Raw genomic sequence first — 22,815 nt, forward strand, 5'->3', positions numbered from 1 at the left:
TCTTTTTCACTCATCCCTTTCACTCGGATGTACATCACATTACAGATACTTCCATTACATGGCAGAAATCAATGGAAACATCCTTAATATCTAATTTTGCTACATTGTTTTTGGCTGTTACTTATAGAGCACAAAATGATTAAAAGTCCTAAATATCAACATAATCAACAAAAAGAAAAAATATAAACACTTGTAGGGGAAGAGCGTCTCTTTGTTATTAAATTCAAATGTGAGAAGTTTGTGTGTGCAAACTCTCTACAGCAATAGCAAATTGAATTAACTCTGGAGGTTTGTTGAAGTCATCAAACCTTGCAGCAAAGTTTCATCATATCTCTTCTAATTTGTTGTGTCAAGTTGTTTATGAAGTCTTGCAGTGTTGGAAATTGTTTAATTTTTGCAGTGGTTCCAAAAGTGAAAAAAATGAGCACATCTTAAGCTTAAATCCATCCAGTGTTGCAACAATATCACAGACCATTTTATCCCATCACTGCCATCCCAGATTAAGGCCGTTCAAGTCATGGAAGCTGTCACTCAGAAAACACACTTTTGCCATGAAATTTTCATCTCGCATTCGAGACAGAAATGTGACAGCTCTCTAGTGATGGTAGCCACGGAAAAAAGAAACATTCTTCTGTCTGAGTCCACAAAAATGTTTTCCATTCCTTTTGCCATTTATTATTGTGATGTAGGAATAAATCCCTGTGCTTAGGTGACACATCTCATAGGAGCCTGTGAAACGTGGTGCTTTCATGAATATGTCTAATGTTGATGTGCTATACAAAATGAGGACATAAAGACACAGCTTTCTTATCAGTGGATTCATTCACAGACATTGTCGCCACCTTTTATTTGTCTAAGAATGCCAGTAATTTACTTCTTGTCACTGTATCAAACATCAGTATTTTTTTTAATAGATTGTGTTGTTTCTGTCTTTATCACAATCTCCTCTCTGGTGTTAGCATGTAATCTTTCACAGTCTTTGAGTCAGTGAACGGTTTCTTTTTTTTGTTTTGAGGACCCATGCTACACAGAGTGAGGATGAAAGAGCTTTCTCTTGCTCGAAACATGATCTGACCATGATAGCTTGTTAGGCTTTGTACTTTATGTCAGTGAGTATCAGAGCCTGGAGGAAATTGTGTGTTGAAATTTGAGTGCTTGGACATGAAGTGCCTTCTCAGATTGTACTCCTATATCACAGTACAATGCTTGTTACATGGCAAACTAGAAACACAATTTAGAATTTTTTTTTTGAAGTGCTAATGTTTTGGTGGAATGCACTTTCAATGGATAGACAGAAATCTTACAGGTTTCATTAAAAATACCTTAATTTATGTTTCTAAGATGAATGAAAGTCTTATGGATTTGGGATGCATGATTGATGGCAGAATTTATATTTTTTTGGGTGAAATATTCCTAAAATTCATTATTTCTGTAGAAAAAAAGAAGAATCTTGCAACTCAGAAACCTCAAAAACCTCAACACCTCTGTTAGTTGAGTTCATTTAAATATCCTTAGGATTGACGCTGGCCCATTAGTTGACTGCTTCCACATTTTAAATATCTGTCATTTTGATCACTTTTGGTGGATTTTGTCCCCCAAGCTTTGGATAATTTCTGCCCTAATAGGCATAACTTCTGCATGAATCACAGTTACTATAGTGCTGTTATGACATTTGGAGGCTGTAGGTAAATGGGAAATTACACCGTTTAAATTGTGCATTGCTTCTCAGTTGTGGTAATGTCACAATCAAGTCATTTGTATTCATGCAGCTTTGTCTGACGGGGGTTTTCATCAGCACAGAGGTCTGAAATGAAATAGGCGTCACATCCATGGAGCATGACTAAGGGTGACGTCATAGGAAATTACCAGCATTTTGCCAGAAGATTACACACGAAAATACCAAATTTATTTTAATTACCATCTTCCACCTCTTTCTCTGCCCTTCTCATCTGCCTTTTAATCAGCATTGTTTTCTTTGTGTTGCAGGGTAATGCTTAGTTTCAGAAATGCCGTACGTAGATCGTCAGAATCGGATCTGTGGCTTTCTAGACATAGAGGAATTGGAGAGCAGCGGCAAGTTTTTACGACGCTACTTCATTCTGGACACCCTGGAGGGCAGCCTGGTGTGGTACATGGATAACCCTCAGGTATCTACCCATCTTCATCTCTTTCACCCTGTCAGTGCATCGCTAAATGCAGCGGCTCTTAATTTTACATCTGAAGGCCTCCCTTTGTTTTACCATTTCTGTGGATGTCAATACATGTTAAACAAATTGTTATTAAATATGACAGCATGATGTTCCCCAGGGGCTAGTCATTGACCCATTTAAGTTTCACATACTAAATAGGTTATGGATAAGTTTTGAAATTAAACCAAAATTCATTCTTCTGCCTGTGTGGACTGAAACCTAATTGGTGCCACAACACCACGACTGAAGCTACTGTTTGAAACTTACAGCAACTAATGTAGTCCAGTTCCCAAATGAATGATTATTTTCTTGTTAGTGGATCAAATCACTGAATAGTATTACTAAATTAATCAGTAGTTGTTACTGAATTAATCAGACTTACTTACTGAACTACAAGTTATTACTTTCATCCTGTCTGATCTTGAAATACATTAAAAAAATAACATGAAAACTGAAACAATAATTTTTTTGGCAGTAAGACTACTGAAGGCAGACAATGCAATATGAATGACTGACTTTTTCCCAAATATTTCTTACTCAAAAGTACTAAAAGATTAATTAAATGGGCCATTAAGGAACTAGAAACGTTAAGAGGAATCTGGCAATAGAACCAGAGTAAAGTTCTTATAATTTTTATCCCTAGTTACTGAAAACACATAGGTAGATATACTGCGCCATAGTTCTGCAGTAAGATGATGCGGTGTCTCAGTGGTTTTGGGGCAGTAACTGTAGAGAACGACACCTTCAGTGCTGTTAGAAACAGGAAAACCGTAAGCCACAGTTGACCTTTTTCTGCGATCACAGTTAGAATCTTGATATGCAAAACATTGTGTGATACTAACATTTTCTCTCCTACTCACCTTGTTAATATTATAGTTTTAAAAAGCATCAGTTTTTGAACTTGCTGCACAGATATTGGCCTTTTTTACTCTATAAACTTTGCTAATAGCCTGTAGAGAAATTTCACCTCCCATGTGCTTGTGGGTAAAGGATATGAGTGCCATGGCCTCTATTGGACTTTATAATCTCATAAAGTATTGGAGGGCATTGATGTCTTTGCCTCCAGACCACTTTAACCATTTAGATTTATGGTGTTTGTATGTTTGTAAATGTATTTGCATTTGTGTGGGTCACACTTTGCTTTACTGTGCAACTTTATAAGGGTGTCTTTGTCTGAGACTCCAGACTAGCAACTAACTGTTCATAACTGTGTTGTGTACATGGAAAGAATCTACACAGATGGTAATTACGAAGAGTTTAATTAAAAAATACTTAATTAGCACACAGTAAAATCTAGTAAAAATAAATGTTAATATAGTAATGCATTTTTTTCTTGGTATGTCTCATTGTAATTTATACTGATACTTTCAGTGTTTTAAGCTCATTTAGCTTGGATTAAAAGAGGAAATCTCTGGCGAAACCTGACTAGAACTGAGATCACTGATGAGGAGCCAGTACCTGTCTTTTTTTGATTCTTCATGTTCTTTCTTTGTTTCTTTTAATGGATTCTCTTTTTTCTCTTGGCTGCTGCAGGTTCTGTACCAATCACTTTATCCAAAACTCAGTCAGTAGCCGCAGCCAGCATCTTTTATTGATACCATGTCTGACTTTGAATAATTTACCTCACTGCATCTGTAGATGTGTGCTAAAACTTTCATAGACCCCTGTGCAATTCTACAACTTTGGGGAATACCGTACACTCACCATAAATATATTCTGTCCACGTTTGTTTTCAGACACTGCTCAAAACTCAAACACACTTCTCACATCAAATCAGCGTGCATCATTTTATATTCTGAATTTCAGCTCTAATGACTTGAACCTTCTCCTTCTACAGAATCTTCCAGAAGGAACATCCTATGTTGGCTTCCTCAAACTAACATATATATCCAAGGTTTGTAATTACCAGTTATTACCAGCTTTATATTCCCAGACTTGAATGATGAATTTTAAATTGTGCAGCTTGCAGCTTGTTTTAAAGTGTGCCATGACTTTATGACATTATGACGTAATGGCTGGGGCTGACCATGTGATCCAATCTCTTGTGTATAATAATTTAAAACAGACTTTCTCATATATATATGTATTAGGGGTGTAACGGTACACGTATTTGTACCAAAGATTTTCGGTACGGGTTTTTCAGTTCGGTACGCATATGTACCGAACAAATCGTTCCATTTTTTTCAGGAAATTCAGACAATAAATGCCGTTTTTACACTCTTTGTTGTGGCGAGACATATCGCCCTAGCCTATACTAAAGGTCTTTGCACACTGAGTCTGAAATTTTTGTATGCATTTTTTTTTCGTATCCGTCATCCTTTCCTATCAAAATGATTGTTACGGATTTTTTTTTATGATGGACGAACGTTTGGAGGCAGTGTGTAAATGTGATTGACACAAGATGAGATTGTATTTATTTTTTAATGTGCGAAAATTTCGTATGAGAATTTCGTCCTCAGTGTGCAATGACCTGAACGCCTCAGTTCTGATGGCAGTGTGGAGTGCAAGTAAGCATGATCATCCCTTCCTATTTATAATAGTTTTAATGTCAAATACACATGAATGAACAACCCCTCACATAATCGCTCAACTAGTGGTTCAACTGCAGAAAGATGTCATTAAAACAGCTTGTAAACAAAATGTCATGAAGCATTTAATTTACCTAGGCAAGTGATCAGTGTCTACAGCTCGTTATTTGCTAGAGAAATGAAGTCTAGAGAAGAGCATTTTGGGAAATATTAGACTATGCCTATACTACTGTACAAAGGCAAAAATCCATAACTTCGATTTTGGTTGAAAATGAGTTGTTGAGATTTTTGGGACATTCAAGATCCTTTATTGTGTGGAAAAGTATCTTGAGTCAATTTCATTGTTTTTTGGAGAATATAATGGGTTTTCTTAACCTAGACTATTGGGGGCCCTATGCAGTGAAAGAATGGATGAAACGCATTTGTCTGTTTTTCACTCCGTCTCGAATGGTGCTCGCGGAAAGCACTCAAGAAACAGTATCTCTTTCGCAGCTCAGTAAGCTTTCAACTCGTTTTTTTTTTAAGTAAGAGCAAGAAGACTGTACGACATTCATGTTACATGATTTGGCTGATTTTTATGTAGAGAGCATTAAAAGAATTGATCATCCATGTTTTCGTAACCGCTGGCCAAAATCAAAAACGAAACTAAAATTAAAACATCTTTGAGAGCAAGGTGGAAAATGTTTTAGTGCACCTTTAAATATGCATATGTTTACAATATTGTTGATCTGGTCGTACTTTGTCATTAAAGGTTAGCGATGCCACCAAATTGCGGCCAAAGGCGGAATTCTGCTTTGGTAAGCAATCAATTTACTTTCTATGTGTCACTCAGAGGATGCAGTACATGGAAGGTAGGGCATGTTAGACCATGACCCCTGACCTTGGCTATTGTTTCTGAGATCAGAGCCAGAGACAATCACACACTGGGGATTCTGGGACTTTACCCGGTGGAGTTAGACTTGTTGCCACTGTCAGGAGTGTACGTGAGCAACATAATACAGATACTATAATTAGTCACACATTGAGTCTGCTATTATAAAGTGTTTAATAAAATAGTGGTCTGACACTCCTGGAGTGATTCAGGGCCAGTGAACAATGTTTGATTCTTTAATTTTTGCTGTTCACTAAAAGCATGTTCTTTAACTTACGGCGAGAAGTTGAAGTTCATTGAAGTTCAAGTGCATTGAATCTTGATATCAAGGATGATTTAACAAGGTTTGTTGGAAACACTGACAGTAAGTTTCATATGTGTTAAGTTGACCTCATGAACACAGTAACTATAGTATCTGCTTCTGAAACTAGCCACACAAAAGGGACGTGAGAGTTTTCACTTTTAGACTTGCAACAATCTTGAAAAAGATTTCAGTGGAGTTTAGATGTTTTTGTGACTTGTGAAGATAACGCTTCATGTTTAGCTTTGGTTAATTAACAGTGACATATTTAGAAATGAGAAGTACAATCTTTCTATGTATGGCAGTCCCACTTGTCAGGAAAGTGACTCCCACTTGTCAGGAAAGTGATTGTGCACACACACACACACACACACACACATTTGACTGAATCATACCTCATTAATAGTAAAAATTTACTTTATTTTATTTTACTTTACATCAAAGAAGCATGGATGCTCACCAGAAGTGCTAGTGTGAAAGCACCATTCTTCAGGCCTGGAAGCACACACTTAGACAGGAAGAGACTGTCTGACCTACATGTAATCTATGTTGTCAAATCCATAATGCCACAAAAATGTGATTATATCATCATCTCAAAATTGTTTAAATATAAATCTTTGTGTCCTCCCACAGTCATCAACGCTGGAATGAGGAAGTTTTACTTGCAGGCTAATGATAAGCAGGATTTAGTGGAATGGGTCAGTGCGCTCAACAACGCCACCAAAATCACAGTAAGTCCTGACCCTGGATCAGACCCAGTAGAGATGCTTCTCCAAACTGCAGATTTGGAGACCTGGATCCTGTAGGTGTACAGACACAATTAGCCTACATTAAATAATTTTTTCTCTACTAAAATTGAATAAAAAAATAATCCATCTATTCTTCAAAACACTTGTCCTATGTAGGACCCTGGGTATGCTGAAGCCCATCCCAGTATCTCAGGCCATAGACTAAGATAATTAGCTGAGATGAGTCAACAGTAAAAATAAAACAAGAGAAATATTATATTAATTTTTAGATGAATTTATTGCCGTTTAATTAATGATTTGCTTGTGTTGACCAATAATTCATATAAAATAAGGGGGGGGGGGGCTTTTTTTGCAATTTGTTAAAAGTTAAACCACACATACAGACATACATAAACATATTTAATATATCAAACAGCTGTTTGCTGTGGAGTCAAGAAATCTGTAAATGTGATTAAAAGATGAATATGAGACAAAATTACAGAACGTCACATTTTATTATTGGATGATTCAACACAGATGTTTTACCAGCTAAGAAGATCAGCACTTTTTGAGTTTCATCCCCCTATCTGATGTGAGCATAAGTATTGGAACAGTTGCCTCCCAGGTCTTTCTAAGTGATCAGCTGTGTCCTGTTGCATTAATTATTCAGGTATTTAAAGCAAAGAATGTGCCTCATCAGTTGTAACCATTGCATTTTACATTTACATTTATTCATTTAGCTGACGCTTTTATCCAAAGCGACTTACAATTGCTATATATGTCAGAGGTCGCACGCCTCTGGAGCAACTAGGGGTTAAGTGTCTTGCTCAGGGACACATTGGTGTCTCACAGTGGATTCGAACCCGGGTCTCTCACACCAAAGGCATGTGTCTTATCCACTGCGCCATCACCACCCCATTGGTTCCACCAACACCATTGCTTCTGCATTCTGAGTCTTGCATTTGATGATGACACACACAAACCAGGATGAAGACAAGGGAGCTGACTTTGAGAGAAATGCAAGCAATTTGGATGCTAAAAGAAAAGAGGAAGTCAGTTAGAGCTATAGCAAAACAAAGGACATGGAGAAATCAAGAGAAACCACAACCAACAAAAACATGATCAGCTGAGAAAAACAACAGTAATTGATGACAGACAAATCATAAAAGCTGTGAAAATGAACCCTAAAATACATGTCTGTAAAATCACCAACAAGCTCCAGAAAGCTGGGGTGATGTTCTGACAGTCTACTTTCCACAGGAGACTTTGACACAGAATTACAGATGCTACACAGCAACACGCAAACCTCTGACCAGCACCAAAAATAGACAAGCAAAATTAGAGTATGCAAAAAAGCACAAAGGTGAGCCAGTAGAGTTTTGGAACTGAGTTTTGTGAACAGATGAGACAAAGATTAACCTTTATCTAACTGATGGGAAAGCAAAAGTGTGGAGAAAAAAGGGATCTGCAAATGATCCTAAGCATACAAACTCATCTGTAAAGCATGGTGGAGGTGGTGTCATGGTATGGGCATGCATGGCTGTCTCTGGAACAGACACTCTCAACTTTAATGATGACTTAATATACAACCTGAATTCTGGAAGTGTTGGGACGTTTTTTGAATCTGAGTAAAATGAAAACTAAAAGACTTTCAAATCACATGAGCCATAGTTTTATTCATGATAGAACATAGAGAACATAACAATTTTTAAACTGAGAATTTTACACTTTTATCCACTAAATGAGCGCATTTAAAATTTGATGCCTGCTACAGGTCTCAAAAAAGCTGGCACGGGGCAACAAAGGGCTGAAAAAGCAATACATTTTGAAAAGATTCATCTGAGAGAACATCTAGCAACTAATGAAGTTAATTGACTTCAGGTATGTAAAATGATTAGCTATAAAAGGGATGTCTTAGAGAGGCAGAGTCTCTCAGAATTAAAGATGGTAGAGGCTCTCCAATCTGTGAAAGAGTGTGTAAAAAGATTGTGGAATACTTTAAAAACAACATTCCTCAACGTCAAATTGCAAAGGCTTTGCAAATCCCATCATCTACAGTGCATAACATCATCAAAAGATTCAGAGAAACTAGAGAAATCTCTGTGTCCCTTAGGACAAGGTGGAAGACCTTTGTTGAATCCCGTGGTCTTCGGGCCCTCAGACGACACTGCATCACTCATCGGCATGATTCTGTCTTTGGCATTACTAAATGGGCCCAGGAATACTTTCAGAAACCACTGTCTGTATTCACAATCCGCCGTGCCATCTGCAGATGCCAACTAAAGCTCTATCATGCAAAAAGGAAGTCATGTGAACATGGTCCAGAAGCGTCGTTGTGTCCTGTGGCCCAAGGCTCAATTAAAATGGACTGTTTGAAAAGTGTTCTGTGGTCAGACGTGTCAAAATGTGACATTCTTGTTGGAAATCACGGATGCTGTGTCCTCCGGGCTAAACAAGAGGCTGAACTTCCAGCGTGTTATCAGCGTTCAGTTCAAAAGCCAGCATCTCTTATGGTATGGGGGTGCATATGGTTTGGGCAGCTTGCCTGTTTTGGAAAGCACTATGAATGCTTAAAGCCCAGTACACACCAAGCCAACGGTCGGCCGTCAGGCAGTTTTTGTTCATCGGCCGACAAAGTTTTCCCTGTGTGTTCTGCGCCGTCGGCTGAAGTTGGTCCTCGTCGGCTTGTTTTCGGCTGATTCAACATGTTGAATCGGCATCGGAGCTCGTCGGTCAGTCGGGCCATCTGATCATTCTGATTGGCTGTTCAGCTGCCGAACCAGTGCACGAGAAAAAACCCCTACTTGGCTGCCAGGTGTCGAGCGTCGGCTTGGTGTGTCAGGGCAACTTTGGACCAAGACGCTGCCGACCCTGCAGTCTGCTTTCGTCGCCACTAGTTCGTCCGTGTCGGCTTGGTGTGTACCGGGTTTAAAAGTATATAGTATTACATAGTATAAGTATTTAGAGCAACATATGCTCGCCTCCAGGCGAGGTCTATTTCAGGGAAGGCCTTGTGTATTTCAGCAGGATAATTCAAAACCAAATACTGCAGCTATTACAACAGCACGGTTTCATAGTAGAAGAGTCCGAGTGCTGAATTGACCTGCCTGCAGTCCAGATCTTTCACCTGTAGAGAACATTTGGCGCATCATTAAACGAAAAATACTTCAAAGACGACCACGAACTCTTCAGCAGCTGGAAACCTATATCAGGCAACAGTGGGACCAAATTCCAACACCAACACGCCAGAAACTCATAACCTCGATGCCCAGACATCTTCGAACTGTTTTGAAAAGAAGAGGAGATGCTACACCATGGTAAGCATGCCCCCATCCCAACTAGACCTGTAGCAGGCATCAAATTTGAAATTAGCTCATTTTGTGCATAAAATTTTAAAATTTCTCAGTTTATAATTTGAACATTTGTTATGTTCTCTATGTTCTATTGTGAATAAAATATTGGCTCATGTGATTTGAAATTCTTTTAGTTTTAATTTTATTCAAATTTAAAAAAAAATGTCCCAACATTTACAGAATTGGAGTTGTATGATGACAGTAGCAGAATGAATTTGGAAGGGTACAAAACCCTCCTGGTTACCAGTTTTCAAGAAAATTAAGGCTGGATCTGCAACTAAATAATAGCTTTTAAACTTTTACATCTGCCTTAAGTTCAACTCTTCCAATACTTATGCTCGCATCAAATAGTGGGATAAACTCTAAAAGTGCTGTTCTTTTTATTTGGTAAAACATGTACGTGTTGAAATAGCTAATAATAAATTGTGACATTCAATTGTGACCTATTCTTAGTTGACCTCATATTCTTAGATTAACCTTTTTTTTCTCCTTTTTTTTAATTTAGGTACATTAGGGGAATTATTTAAAGAATCTTATGCATGCTGAAATGCATGCCAAAACACTGAATCAAATTATCAATGGAATTGGTTTGTCTATCAAATCAAATCAAATTGAATTGTTCTCAGGTTGAAAATAAAAAAGTGTTTTAGAATTGCAAAAACAATTGCATCATGAATCAAATCAATTCACACCCCTATTGATTGCATCCCAACCTCTAGTGTGAAAAAGAGATACACAGTACATGTTCTTGGCTTTCTTTTGCTGAAAATTTCAATTCTTATGCCATATGCCAACTATCGATGAGATTGATATTGACTTAATCGTCTTCAATCAGCTTAAACACGTTAGTTCATTTATGATTCATACATAATCAGAATGTTCAGTATGGACAATGTCAGATCATAATGTAGATGCTGCTAATAACATTGTTTGAATGTTAATGGCAGTATTATCATGGAGTGCATGATGTGTTTGCCGCTGGATGCTAACATGGTTAGAACTGACAGTTTGTTTTGTGTCAGAGACAGCATGTGTAGTGATGGTGTATTGATGAGGGAAGTGTTTATTGCCTGAAGGCACTAAACGATGAACTGTCATCCCCACAGCACTACTGGCAAGTGGTTGATCACTGCATCGGCTGAACCAGAAGGACAAATTATTCATTTACACTGAGGGGAAAAGAAAATTTTTTTTAGTAGAAAAATAGTTTTGTCTAGTCTAAATTTCAGTTTTTTATTGCAACAACATGAAAAGATTAAAGACTTTGCTACGCACTATTATTCCATCATTATCATTAGAAAAAGTCATTGGCATCAGTAAGATGTTTTAGTCTCTAATATTCACCAGGGCTGCATTTATTTGATCAAAAGTACAGTAAAAACAGTAATATTGTGAAATATAATTGAAATTTAAAGTAACATTTTTATTTTAAATATTTTTATATTAGTTTACCATTTTAATATATTTAAAATGTAATGTATTACATTTATAGCAAAGCTGAATTTTCATCAGCCATTACTCCAGTCTTCAGTCTCAAATGATCCTTTTCAGAAATCATTCTAATATGCTTATTTGATGCTCAAGAAGCAGTTATGCTGCTTGGTATTTTTGTGGAAACCAAGATACCTTTTTTTCAATATTCTTAGATGAGTAGAACGTTAAATAGGATAGCATTTAATTGAAATAGAAATTTTATAACATTATAAATGTCTTGTCTCTGATGTAATGTGTCCTCACTGAATTAAAATATTAATTTCTTAAAAATCTTACCGACTCCAAACTGTAGTGTGTGTGTCAAAGTTCTTCCAACCTTATGCTGTTTCTGGCTGTGTGTAGCACCTACAACTCTGTAGATACCAACATTAGAAACAAGCGACTGAGGTTTATTTTTACAAGCTCACTGCTCATTTTAAATAATTTAATTTTAACATTTTGAGCAGCACATGTCCATGTATGTTGTTTTGTGAATCTGTAAGAGCAGCTTTACAAAGAAGCTGATATATCATTTTGTATTTAAAGAGAAACTGTCATCTCTGGTCAGTCCTCTTATTTACATATTTTGGTCAAATCTTTTGGCAGAAATCTGTATGAACCCCGAATGGAATGGTTTGATTTGGAATTGATTGTCCTTGTCAGACATTTTTTGTATTAAATAACGTGTAAATATATAAAGAAATCAGCTGTCACATACAAATTCATTATGCTTGTTTGTCTTTTCTCACTTCTTCTCCAGGTGCCAAAGTCAGGTGAGCAGGTGGCCCATAATACAGCAGAAGCATGTGTGGACACATCGGGTGCCACAAAACAAGTGTCCTACAAGACCGAAATCATTGCAGGAGTGCCCATCATCACCACCACACAGGTCATTTAACCTCATGACACAGTAACATATATTAAAAATGCAAAACCAAAATCCTGTAAGAAACACTGAGCAGTTTTATGATAATATAATCAGTTGGTTTATACTTTGATGTATATCATGTTACTGAATGATTACCACTTTTATTTACCATGTGTTTGTGCAGTATCATTACTGATGTAGCTAATGCAACACATTTGAATAAAAAATAGATGTAATCAAAATTGTTGTATGTGACTGGCTCTCAGGAAAAGGGGGAAAGTCAGAATGGTGCAGACAAGAGCGGGATGAGGAAACCTCCTGGTCAGCTGCCGTTTTACCTGAGCCGGAGTAACCAAGACCAGTCGGTCATTAAAGCTGGATATTGTGTCAAACAGGGAGCTGTGGTAAGTAAAAAGTGTTTCATACATCAGACTTTTAGGGCTCATATAATATGACATAGAATATGGAGCTCATACTTGAGGAGGGGAAAAACACCTCCCATTTATTCAGAGGCCTGCACTGAGCAAAAATATCCTATTTGATGCAGTTGCTTATATTTATTTGGCAAAAAGCAGGATGAAATTCTGATAGCATGTAAGGTAAGTCAGTGATATAACAAGTATAGCAGGCTACTTACATAAAATACATATAAATAAGATTAAATTCACATTAGCGAAATTTAGGTGACGTTTCACAGACAAAAAAAGGTTCGATATCTAGCATAGCAACATATAAAGCACAGCTCACACAAAGTAACTTTCAAACCTGGCAGCTTTCTTTTGGTCAGATATGTCTTTTTGTCTTTCTCTAGATGAAAAACTGGAAAAGGAGATACTTCTTGCTGGATGACAATGTCCTAAGCTACTTCAAATCAGACATGGTTAGTCTCTCCCTCTCTTGCTTCCTCCTCCTGCATCTGTGAGTTCTGCACACTGCTGTTGACCTTGAATTCTTCTCAAACCCATTGACCTGTCCAGCTCTTTGTTTTCATTGAGTTTTGCATCTGTGTGTCTATGAACCCGTCTATAAGCTCCCATCTGATAAATGAAAGTCCGGCCTGTGTTTTGTTCATGCCATCTGATCCTGTGTCCAAACACATTTCACCAATGAAGTATATTTACATATGTGCCCCCAGAATTAGACCAGTGACTCATGTGGGAGTGAAAGCTTGTGTCCAGTGGAGGCTACAAGACCGTGTGTGTGTGTGTGTGTGTGTGTGTGTGTGTGTGTGTGCGCGTACCCTGGTGGTTGTTTGAACTTGTTCACAGTGTTATGAATTCCTCTTTCTGTGTGTCAACAAGCTGACTGTGTCAGAACATGTCTATATCAGTGGCGATTGCTTTAGGACTACACTGGAAGCACATCTTCCTCTTAAATCTCATAAGAATTTTGGGGAATTCATAATTATGTTTTAGAAACACATATAATTCTGTTAAGTTAAAAATATCTGCTGGGCTTGATGCATTTTTACCAAGGAGTTGAAAAATTTAAGAGTGCATTAAAGAACTTTAGGGGTGCACTACAGTACTGTAATAAATAGATTATTTTTCTGATAATATTAAAATCTATATTTTGAAACTGGGAGCCTGTAGAATGCACGAGCAAAAAATACCATTTTAATTCATTAACCATTTCTGTAATTATATCTATAAATGCACTGCTGACCGTACTATAAACCTAACCATAATATCCAAAACATTAACCGTATCCCACCTCAATAGCAGCAAAAGTGTTTGCAATACAAAATGATCATAATAAGGACACTGTACCAAGCAATTCATTTTTTTTATGTAAATAAAAAAAACTCATTGGAGTATCGATGGAAGGACAATTGTTTAGCATATAACTCAAATAAAGTGACTGCCATGTTGGCTCATTTTTCGGCTATAGTGGTTTAAAATCATGGTAAACGGTTATAAATAGTTTTGACTGAGGGGGCAGAACAAAGGAAAGTTGTTCCACTGTTCAAACACACAACTTCCTGTGGAAAATTTTTGACAAACATTATTTCCCACGGATTTATAGAAGCCTAATTATTTTTATTCCCATGAAGTTAAGAATAGCAGAGACTATTAAACTGATCTTTTTCCTCTGACAGTGAAAATTGAGTTAGTCATATAAACAAAATCTTACAAAGTCTAACAAACCTTACTGTGAATGTTTAATTTCACATCCAAAATACAATTCTTGACCTATTTTCAATTGTGAAACTGTCACAAATCATACAAACATAATTGTATGAAATCAAATCTTTTTAAACTGAACCAAACCTTGACTATATTCAGATTTCCGTCGAAGTAATTAGAGGCTAATGGACTATGATCTGTGGTTGCAATGTCCTTTATTTGTTAAATGCCATAGGAAAAGACAACTGTAATGCTGTTAGTGACAAGAACTTGTTACAGCTTCGGCAACTGGAAGCAACAGGAAGCAAGTGATTCTCTCTGTGTGTGTGTGTGTGTGTGTGTGTGTGTGTGTGTGTGTGTGTGTGTGTGTGTGAGAGAGTGTGTGTGTGTATGAGAGTGTGTGTTTGAGTGAGGAGGGCAGGCATAGGAAGGAGGCTTGGTCAAAGGCTAAATCATACAGTAGATGCCAATAAAGGCTATTTCAGGGCTGATAATCACAGGTCTGCGCTCACTGCAGCACCCTGTTTGGGCCTGCACTTCCTCACTGCACACACTCAGCATGGCTGAATTGTTTGCTCAGTGCTTGTTCAATCATTCACATGAAATAAAGGCAATATTTAATTCATTACTGAATAAAACTCTTTTGTTAGGAGCGGGAGCCATTACGAGTTATTCCTCTGAAAGAAGTGAACAAGGTGCAGGAGTGTAAACAAAGGTCAGCAGTGCTTCATTTGTGCTGTTGTTTTGTTGTTTTTGTTTTCTTTTTGTTTTGTTTAGTCATAACGTTAGTTTTGTTTGGTTTTTTTTTTGGTTTTTTTGTCTTGTTTTGCTTTGTGTTGTTTTGTCGTCTTGTGTTTTTGTCTTGTCTTGTTTTGTTTTGTTTTGTTTTGTTTGGAAAAATGGTTTCCAAATATGCTTCTGCCAAACCCCTTGTCATTCAGTTTTCCACAAAAAGGAAGTCGTGCCCCATACATACAGCCAGAGAAAAACTGTGTAAACAAATTCTACTCAATGTACTGTCTCAATGGTTTACTTATAGTTGCACTTTAAAGTGGGATATAAAGTGGGAAAGTATTTTAACATTAAAATCACTGAACACAGCGCACCATCATTAAATGAAAATTCACCCATATGTATTTTATAAACAACAATTTTTCTTAATTCATAATCCGTTACACTCAGATATACATCACAATAAGGAAGAAAAGATCTGTTGCTACTTCCATTTAGTTGTAACTTTAAATGCATGCATTTAAACTGTGATTGTGTTGGACAACTCACTATAGGCACAGATTGTTATTACGTCTGAAAAACCAGAAAAGAGAAATCATCTGTCAAGTGACGTTAGTAATATATAACCTTTTAAAAATGTGATCTTCCGGATGAAAACACACTCTGAACAGACGTCATGGTGATGTATGTGTTCTGTCAGGATAGGTCAGGCAAACATAACATTTGTTATATTTTTATTTACTCCAGGCCGCCAAGTTTATCTTAATGTGAACATGTGACAGTTCACAATGTTTAAAAGTTATGCTGTTTGGGACTTGGGCAGACCTTTCATAATAGTGCACAAACAAACAGTAATAAACAATAACAGCATTCCTATCATGCATCTGTGCTGCTGTGCTGTTTCAACAGTTTAGGATTTTACCCATAATTCTGTTGAGTCTAATACCTATTTGTGTTTTTAGTGACTTGATTTTGAGGGACAATCTTTTTGAACTGGTTACTACCTCAAGAACTTTCTACATTCAGGTAGGAATGTATTAATTTATTTTGTTAATTCTTCACCCTCTCTATTGGGGTGTCCCTTAATATTTGATGGTAAACTAAATGCATACTCTTTCTTACAGTAGTGTTTTAGTGGTGGGTTAAAAAAATAATAATAATATTGCTTTATATGATTTTAGAATAATATCATAAGTGTTTTTCAACAAAGTTGTTTTGAAAAATAAAGTTGTAACATTACAATATAAAAGCAGTGATTATTTTAAACATAACACTTATTTTCTCATACTATTAGAAGATTATTCTCAAAACATTATGAGTTTATTCTCAATATTTTCTTTTTTTTTTCTTTTTTTTAACATGGCACTAAAACACTGACTTTCATTTAAAAAAAAAAAAATCTGAAAATCAAAATGAAGTATAATAAATAAAGCACTGAAGGGATGAAGTGATTTCACACTACTTTTCAAAACTTTGGGGTCCAATAAAATTTTGTTTTGTATAAATGTATTTATTCTTATGGTCACACTTTATATTAGGTGGCCTTAACTACTATGTACTTACATCAAAAATAAGTACAATGTACTTATTGTGTTCATATTGTATTGCAAAACACTTTTGCTGCTATTGAGGTGGGATACGGGTAAGGTTAGGGACAGGTTTGGAGGTATGGGTAGGTGTAAGGGATGGGTTAATAGTGTATTTATAAATGTAATTACAGAAATTAATTACAGACGTAATTACATATAGGTATTTTTTAAATATAAGTACAATGTAAAAACATGTACATACACAATCATTGCATTGTACTAAATTATTAATTTAAATGTAAGTACATAGTAGTTAAAGCCACCTAATATAAAGTGGGACCATTCTTGTGATTTAATTTAATGCACCTTTATGGCATATAAAAATATAAACCCTTTAATATAGCCTTCTGTGTTTTATCATTGGACTCTGCATTTTTAATGTAAACAACTTTTATTGTAATGGGACAATAGTTTTGGCTATTGTTTAGTTTTGTCCCATTACGTTGCAGTGGAGATAAATTACATCTTTAGAAATGTTATATCAGATGGAATATAACATTTATATTTCTTGACTCGTTTTTAGCAGCAAAAACCTGATTTCTTGTCTCAATAAAATGACTGGAAATCACATTTGTGATCAGAACAATAAGTTTGTTATGTTACCTTTTAATCTGAGGTGGCACTCTATTGTTCTCTGTCTCAGTCGGACAGCCCAGACGAGATGCACAGCTGGATCAAGGCTATCTCTGGAGCCATAGTGGCCCAACGGGGTCCTGGACGCTCAGCAGCCTCAGTAAGAATTGCCTTTGTTTAGTGACATTCTGCGTTCTTAGCCGTTTTGTGCTCTTTTGTGTTTTGTGTGGTTTGATTTGTCTTTTGTGAAGTGTTTTGTAGCCACACATCCTGTCCATGTTCAGCCCAACCATGTGTCTCTTCAAATGTCACTCATTTATAGTTTACTGCTGAAATGACCAAAAATCCAATCTCAAAACGACAGTTTATCCTAAAATTAAACATTTGTCATTGTCCGCTCAAAAACTGGCCCGATTTACCAGACTGCCCATCCTAGTATATCCTCTTTGTGCCTGTCTGTCTCTGTTCTCTTTTCTGCCGTGTCCGTGTCTAATGAATGTGCGCTATGTTACAGATGCGTCAGGCCAGGCGGCTCTCAAACCCTTGTATACAGATGTATACATCCTGCAATGGTGAATGCAGCACGTATGTGTTGAGAACAAACCCCTTGCGCTTTGTCCCTGTTTGTTTGCATCCGGCCCCTGCTCAGATTTTAGAGGACTGTAGTCCTTGAACTAGTTCTGAGCAGGGTAGAGGTGCCTCACCTAAATAATCCAACCCCGCAGACAAACCAAACTAAGACCAAACCTCATGTCATTCTATAGTGGCCTTTGACATCCTTCATCCCCATTTTCTCTTTTTATACACTTTGGAACATCCATACTAATCTTCTCAAGCATTCATCTGATTACCCACACTTCTGTGCAGCAGGGTTATTGTAGTCAACTAAAACTAAAAGTGAGGCTAAAATCACAACCATAAAAGTAGAAAGTTACTTGAAACAAAATAAACGTTAACTGAAATCAAATTAAATATAGAAAAAAAAAAAACATTTTCTTTCACCTAGTTACGAAGGCAGCATTTCTCAGTTTAATTTAGTTTCACTTTGTGTACTAAAAAAAAACAAAACTGAAATAAAAAATTAAAACGAAGTATAAAAAAAAAATAATAATTTCAGTGATACTAAAATAAAACTGCTGTCCAAGGCTCAGTGAAACATTGATAACATTGATTTATAGTGAGACATTCTAATGTAATTTACTGAATTTAAAAAATCGTAATTGATTTTTTTTAATGTAATTAATTTCATATTTAAAAATATACGGTATATTCAATGTAAAAGACATTTTTTTCTAAAAAGTAATTTATATATATGCAAGAAAGACAATTCAGTATGCAAATATCAAAGTCGTTAATATTATGAGATTAGATTGTAAACTAAATGCATACACTTTATTACAATAAGTGTTTTAGTGGCAGGTTAAAAAAATAATAATAAAGTTGGTTTATCTTGTTTTTATTTTTGTATAATGATTTGTTTTCTCATAAAACTTTATTTTAAACTCTTAATAATTTTTTTGCAAAATTTTCGCTTTATTTTGTTTTAGCTCAGCTATAAAACTGTCTTTTTTTATTTGAGTGAAGAAAGATCGTATATAAAATATTAATTTAAATATATGCAAGAAAGACAATTCAGTATGCAAATAGATAAAAAGAAGACCAGTCACAATTTAGTTTGTCAATTTTACTGTGACTCAATTATAAAATATACAATTATAAAAGATGGATTGATAAATATTACACTGGAGCACATTCTTGCAGTTCAAGATTTTTTAACTTAAATCCTAAACTTAAGAAAAATGTAGTGTCTATTAAAAAAAAAAAGACATAACACACTGAAATGATCTAATTAAGGCTGAACAGTGTCTGTACTTTAATCTGTTCGTGCTGAATTAATTTTAAACATTTATGGAGAGGAATAATAAAAATAGAATGTATTAAGGATATCCATACAGTGCTGCATGATGTAAAAACAATGATTGAATCTTGAAGTTTGCCAGCACAGCAGGACAATATTTACTAGTGGGTCCACACTGATTCATAAAAATATTTAATAATTTAAACATTTCCATTTGCCATCTGGTAGTTGAGCATTACTCTACTTTTATGAACAGTGAGTCATTTCAATAAACTCATCATGAGCGCACCTGGAATTATTAATTCAGTTTAATAGATGTAGTACACAATTGCGAAATTTCAAGTTTGTATTGAACTTTATGCAAGAACTTTTGAATTAATTTTGTTGAGTTTAATTAAACTCAAATCTAATTATCAAATCTTAAGTAAATGATACTATTACAGATAATAAAGAGGACTCTTATAAACCACCTAATTTTCTTATAAAGATATAAATATCCACCTATATTTGTAATTCTTACAGTACACTGTTCATAACCATGTTCACATATGACTTCCTTTTTGCATGATAGAGATTTAGTTGGCATCTGCAGATGGCATGGTGGATTGTGTTTACCGACAATGGATTCTGGAAGTATTCCTGGGCCCATTTAGTAATGTAAATGACAGAATCATGCCAATTAGTGATGCAGTGTCATCTGAGGGCATCCAACAAAGGTCTTCGACCTTGTCCTTTACGCACAGAGATTTCTCCAGTTTCTCTGAATCTTTTGATGATGTTATGCACTGTAGAGATTTGCAAATCCTTTGCAATTTGATGTTGAGGAATGTTTTTTTTAAAGTATTCCACAATCTTTTTACGCACTCTTTCACAGATTGGAGAACCTCTGCCCATCTTTGCTTCTAAGAGACTCTGCCTCTCTAAGACTTCCATTTTATAGCTAATCATGTTACAGACCTGATGTCAATTAACTTAATTAGTTGCTAGATGTTCTCCCAACTGAATCTTTTCAAAATGTCTTGCTTTTTCAGCCCTTTGTTGCCCCCGTGCCAACTTTTTTGAGACCTTGTAGCAGGCATCAAATTTGAAATGAGCTCATTTAGTGGATAAAAGTGTAAAATTTCTCACTTTAAACATTGATGTTATCTATGTTCTATCGTAATTAAAATATTGGCTCATGTGATTTGAACGTATTTTAGTTTTCATTTTACTCAAATTTAAAAAACGTCCCAACATTTCCAGAATTCGGGTTGTAGTTTTTAAGTTTAGGCATGGGGTAGGATAAAGAAATCTCAAATATGGACATGCAGAATAAGGCATTACATCCTTTTTATGTACTAATAAACAGCCAATATGCTAGAAATATGCATGCTAGTTAATAGTTAGAAGTGGTCCCTAAACTAAAGTGTTACTATTACATTACATAACATTTTTTCATCATATACTATATATTATTTTCAACATATCTAATCTGTCATATCATTTTGTATTCATCATGTTTGATGCCCACTTCTATTTACATACAGTTTACAATCCATTTCTTAACCTCACCTGCTTTTCTTTAAATATTATTATTTTTTGTATTATTTTTTTTTCAATTACAGGACATTACTAAATTTACATCTAAATGTTAGTATTAACAATGCACTAAGTCACATATTTATTTATTTATTTTAATCAAATCTCTTTGAAATAATGTAGACGCTAGTCATATGTGACTAGGAAAAGATGTTTTCCTTTAATGTTAACATTACATATGTGCAATTACAAATGTTTTAAAACATGGCATTCAAGTTTCAATAAAAATTGCTTAAAAGTATATTTCAATTTACCATAAATTCTTGTCACTTTATAGCCATATTTCAGACATAATTATGAAATTACATATCAAAATTTACTTAAGTCCTACTTAAGTGCATCAAAGAAGCACAAAGTTCAACTAATTGCATTTAAAATTAATTTAAGCTATAATTAATGTTCATTTAATTGTAAATAACATGCAGTTAAATTCATTTTGCACTGAAGCGTGTTCTTTTGAAGAACATTGTTTCAATAATAATTGCTCTTTTTAAAATAATTCTAAAGTATGCTTTTTCACAAGGGATTTCATTAACGTTAAGGCCTGTTCACACCAACACATATGTTCCTCACAAAAATTCAGTCAATTTTATATAATGTTTTTTGCATTTCTGTTCAGACTAATACAAAAAAAAAAAAAAAGAATTGGGAAATTAAAATGAACACGTTGTTGTTGACAGGCCTTTAGTTTTGAATTTAAAAATATTACAAATGAAAGCTCTCCTCAGAGCTTTTATTTAACCTGCCTTTATATGTTGAATCCTTTTTTCTGTCTGTGCCTTCATTGAATGCTGTTTTAAGCTGATTTTCACCTCTCATTTTTCCCTTTCAGAGATTAAACTTGACACTGAGACACTAACAACCCAAACACAAGCCCTCTTTCTGCACTAGCAGTTGACCTGTTCCTGCTATATCCCAGACTGATCTCCAGCCTCCTGTCTGCTGTAGCTTTCACTGCCACTGCGCGCTGACGTGACTGCCGCCCATGTTCTAAACTTCCTGCTGTTCCTCTTACTTCACCTGCTCTTGTTCTTGAGTTTTTTTCCTCCATCTTCCCTTTCACTAAAGTGGTTTCCTGTGTCCTGACTGATGCTGCGTTCTGTAACCGTTCCTCAATCTCCACAGGAGCACGCTGAGCACACCTTCATCTTCTACTCTAACGAACAGAGTCTCTCAACTCCTTGCTCACCCCTCCCCACCGAACTCCATTACCCAGAATGCCGTTCCCCCTCGGGCCCTCGGCATGGCGTGGGAGGGGCCAGACCTGAACAGCCTGCGCCCGGGGCCACGATCGCGCCTGTCACTGCAAGAGACGCCCCAAATCTTCTTCAAGTAAATGCTAACAACTTGTCACCATGGCAAATGAGAAGTGGCTTAACACAGCCTCCGGATATCCCACAAGATGAAGACCTGCATGTTACCCAGGTGTAACGATGTACTTGGTATATAACACACACACATTACAACAAACTATTAACGCTAAAAGCAGAACAGAGACTCGGGATGAATGTGAATCAAGCCCAGTGAACCATGGGATATGGAGTTTTCCCCAATCATGCCTCTTAAAAAACTGCAACAAGTTCAAACCAGAAAATTCATTGAGGCACCAAAAAGTTTCTGTTACCAATAGTCGATTATTTTCCTATTACAACCAAAAAGCGATATTATAGTTAATATTGTAAATCTATTGTGGGTTTTTTTTTTCCTGTTTTTAAATCTAAAATACCATATACATAAAGTGAATTGATGGAATCAGGCATCAAAACACTTAATGTACAGTCAAAAACTGGGAAATATATTGTTTAAATAAAATAAAGTATTTATTTTTATTTAAAAAAAAACATATATAATAAAAATAACTTAATTAATATTAAAACCGTAGTTTCCAGTATTGACCTAATCAAACTGATACTGATAAATAAATGCTACATTTTGCTGATATCAGTAAGGCCACTGAAATCCTTAAATACATAAATTCCGGTTTGCTTCGTACTTTGTCCTACAGTAACATATTCCTTCTTGGTTGTCTTGCTTTTCAGTGGTAATTG

At 35.7% G+C, this 22,815-nt stretch overlaps 1 protein-coding gene across 2 annotated transcripts in view; it reads left to right on the forward strand.

Moving 5' to 3' along the window:
* The window catches only part of LOC306852637 (pleckstrin homology domain-containing family A member 1-like), a 35,396-nt gene extending 12,848 nt beyond the window's left edge, over positions 1-22,548 (forward strand). The window contains exons 2-12 of one of the 2 annotated variants that reach the window (XM_079389634.1): positions 1,987-2,147; positions 4,027-4,083; positions 5,469-5,514; positions 6,523-6,620; positions 12,204-12,332; positions 12,578-12,715; positions 13,123-13,191; positions 15,088-15,152; positions 16,132-16,195; positions 17,402-17,491; positions 21,893-22,548. In XM_079389634.1, the coding sequence (XP_079245760.1) occupies positions 2,007-2,147; positions 4,027-4,083; positions 5,469-5,514; positions 6,523-6,620; positions 12,204-12,332; positions 12,578-12,715; positions 13,123-13,191; positions 15,088-15,152; positions 16,132-16,195; positions 17,402-17,491; positions 21,893-22,198 (1,203 nt within the window). In that variant the 5' untranslated portion in view covers positions 1,987-2,006 and the 3' untranslated portion in view covers positions 22,199-22,548. Of the gene's footprint in view, positions 1-1,986; positions 2,148-4,026; positions 4,084-5,468; positions 5,515-6,522; positions 6,621-12,203; positions 12,333-12,577; positions 12,716-13,122; positions 13,192-15,087; positions 15,153-16,131; positions 16,196-17,401; positions 17,492-17,845; positions 18,308-21,892 lie in introns of those variants that run through there. The other variant, XM_079389635.1, reaches the window with a different exon arrangement.
* The last annotated feature ends 267 nt before the right edge of the window (positions 22,549-22,815 follow it).

This window comes from Barbus barbus (genome assembly GCF_936440315.1).
Source record: "Barbus barbus genome assembly, chromosome: 32".
Lineage (NCBI taxonomy): Eukaryota > Metazoa > Chordata > Actinopteri > Cypriniformes > Cyprinidae > Barbus > Barbus barbus.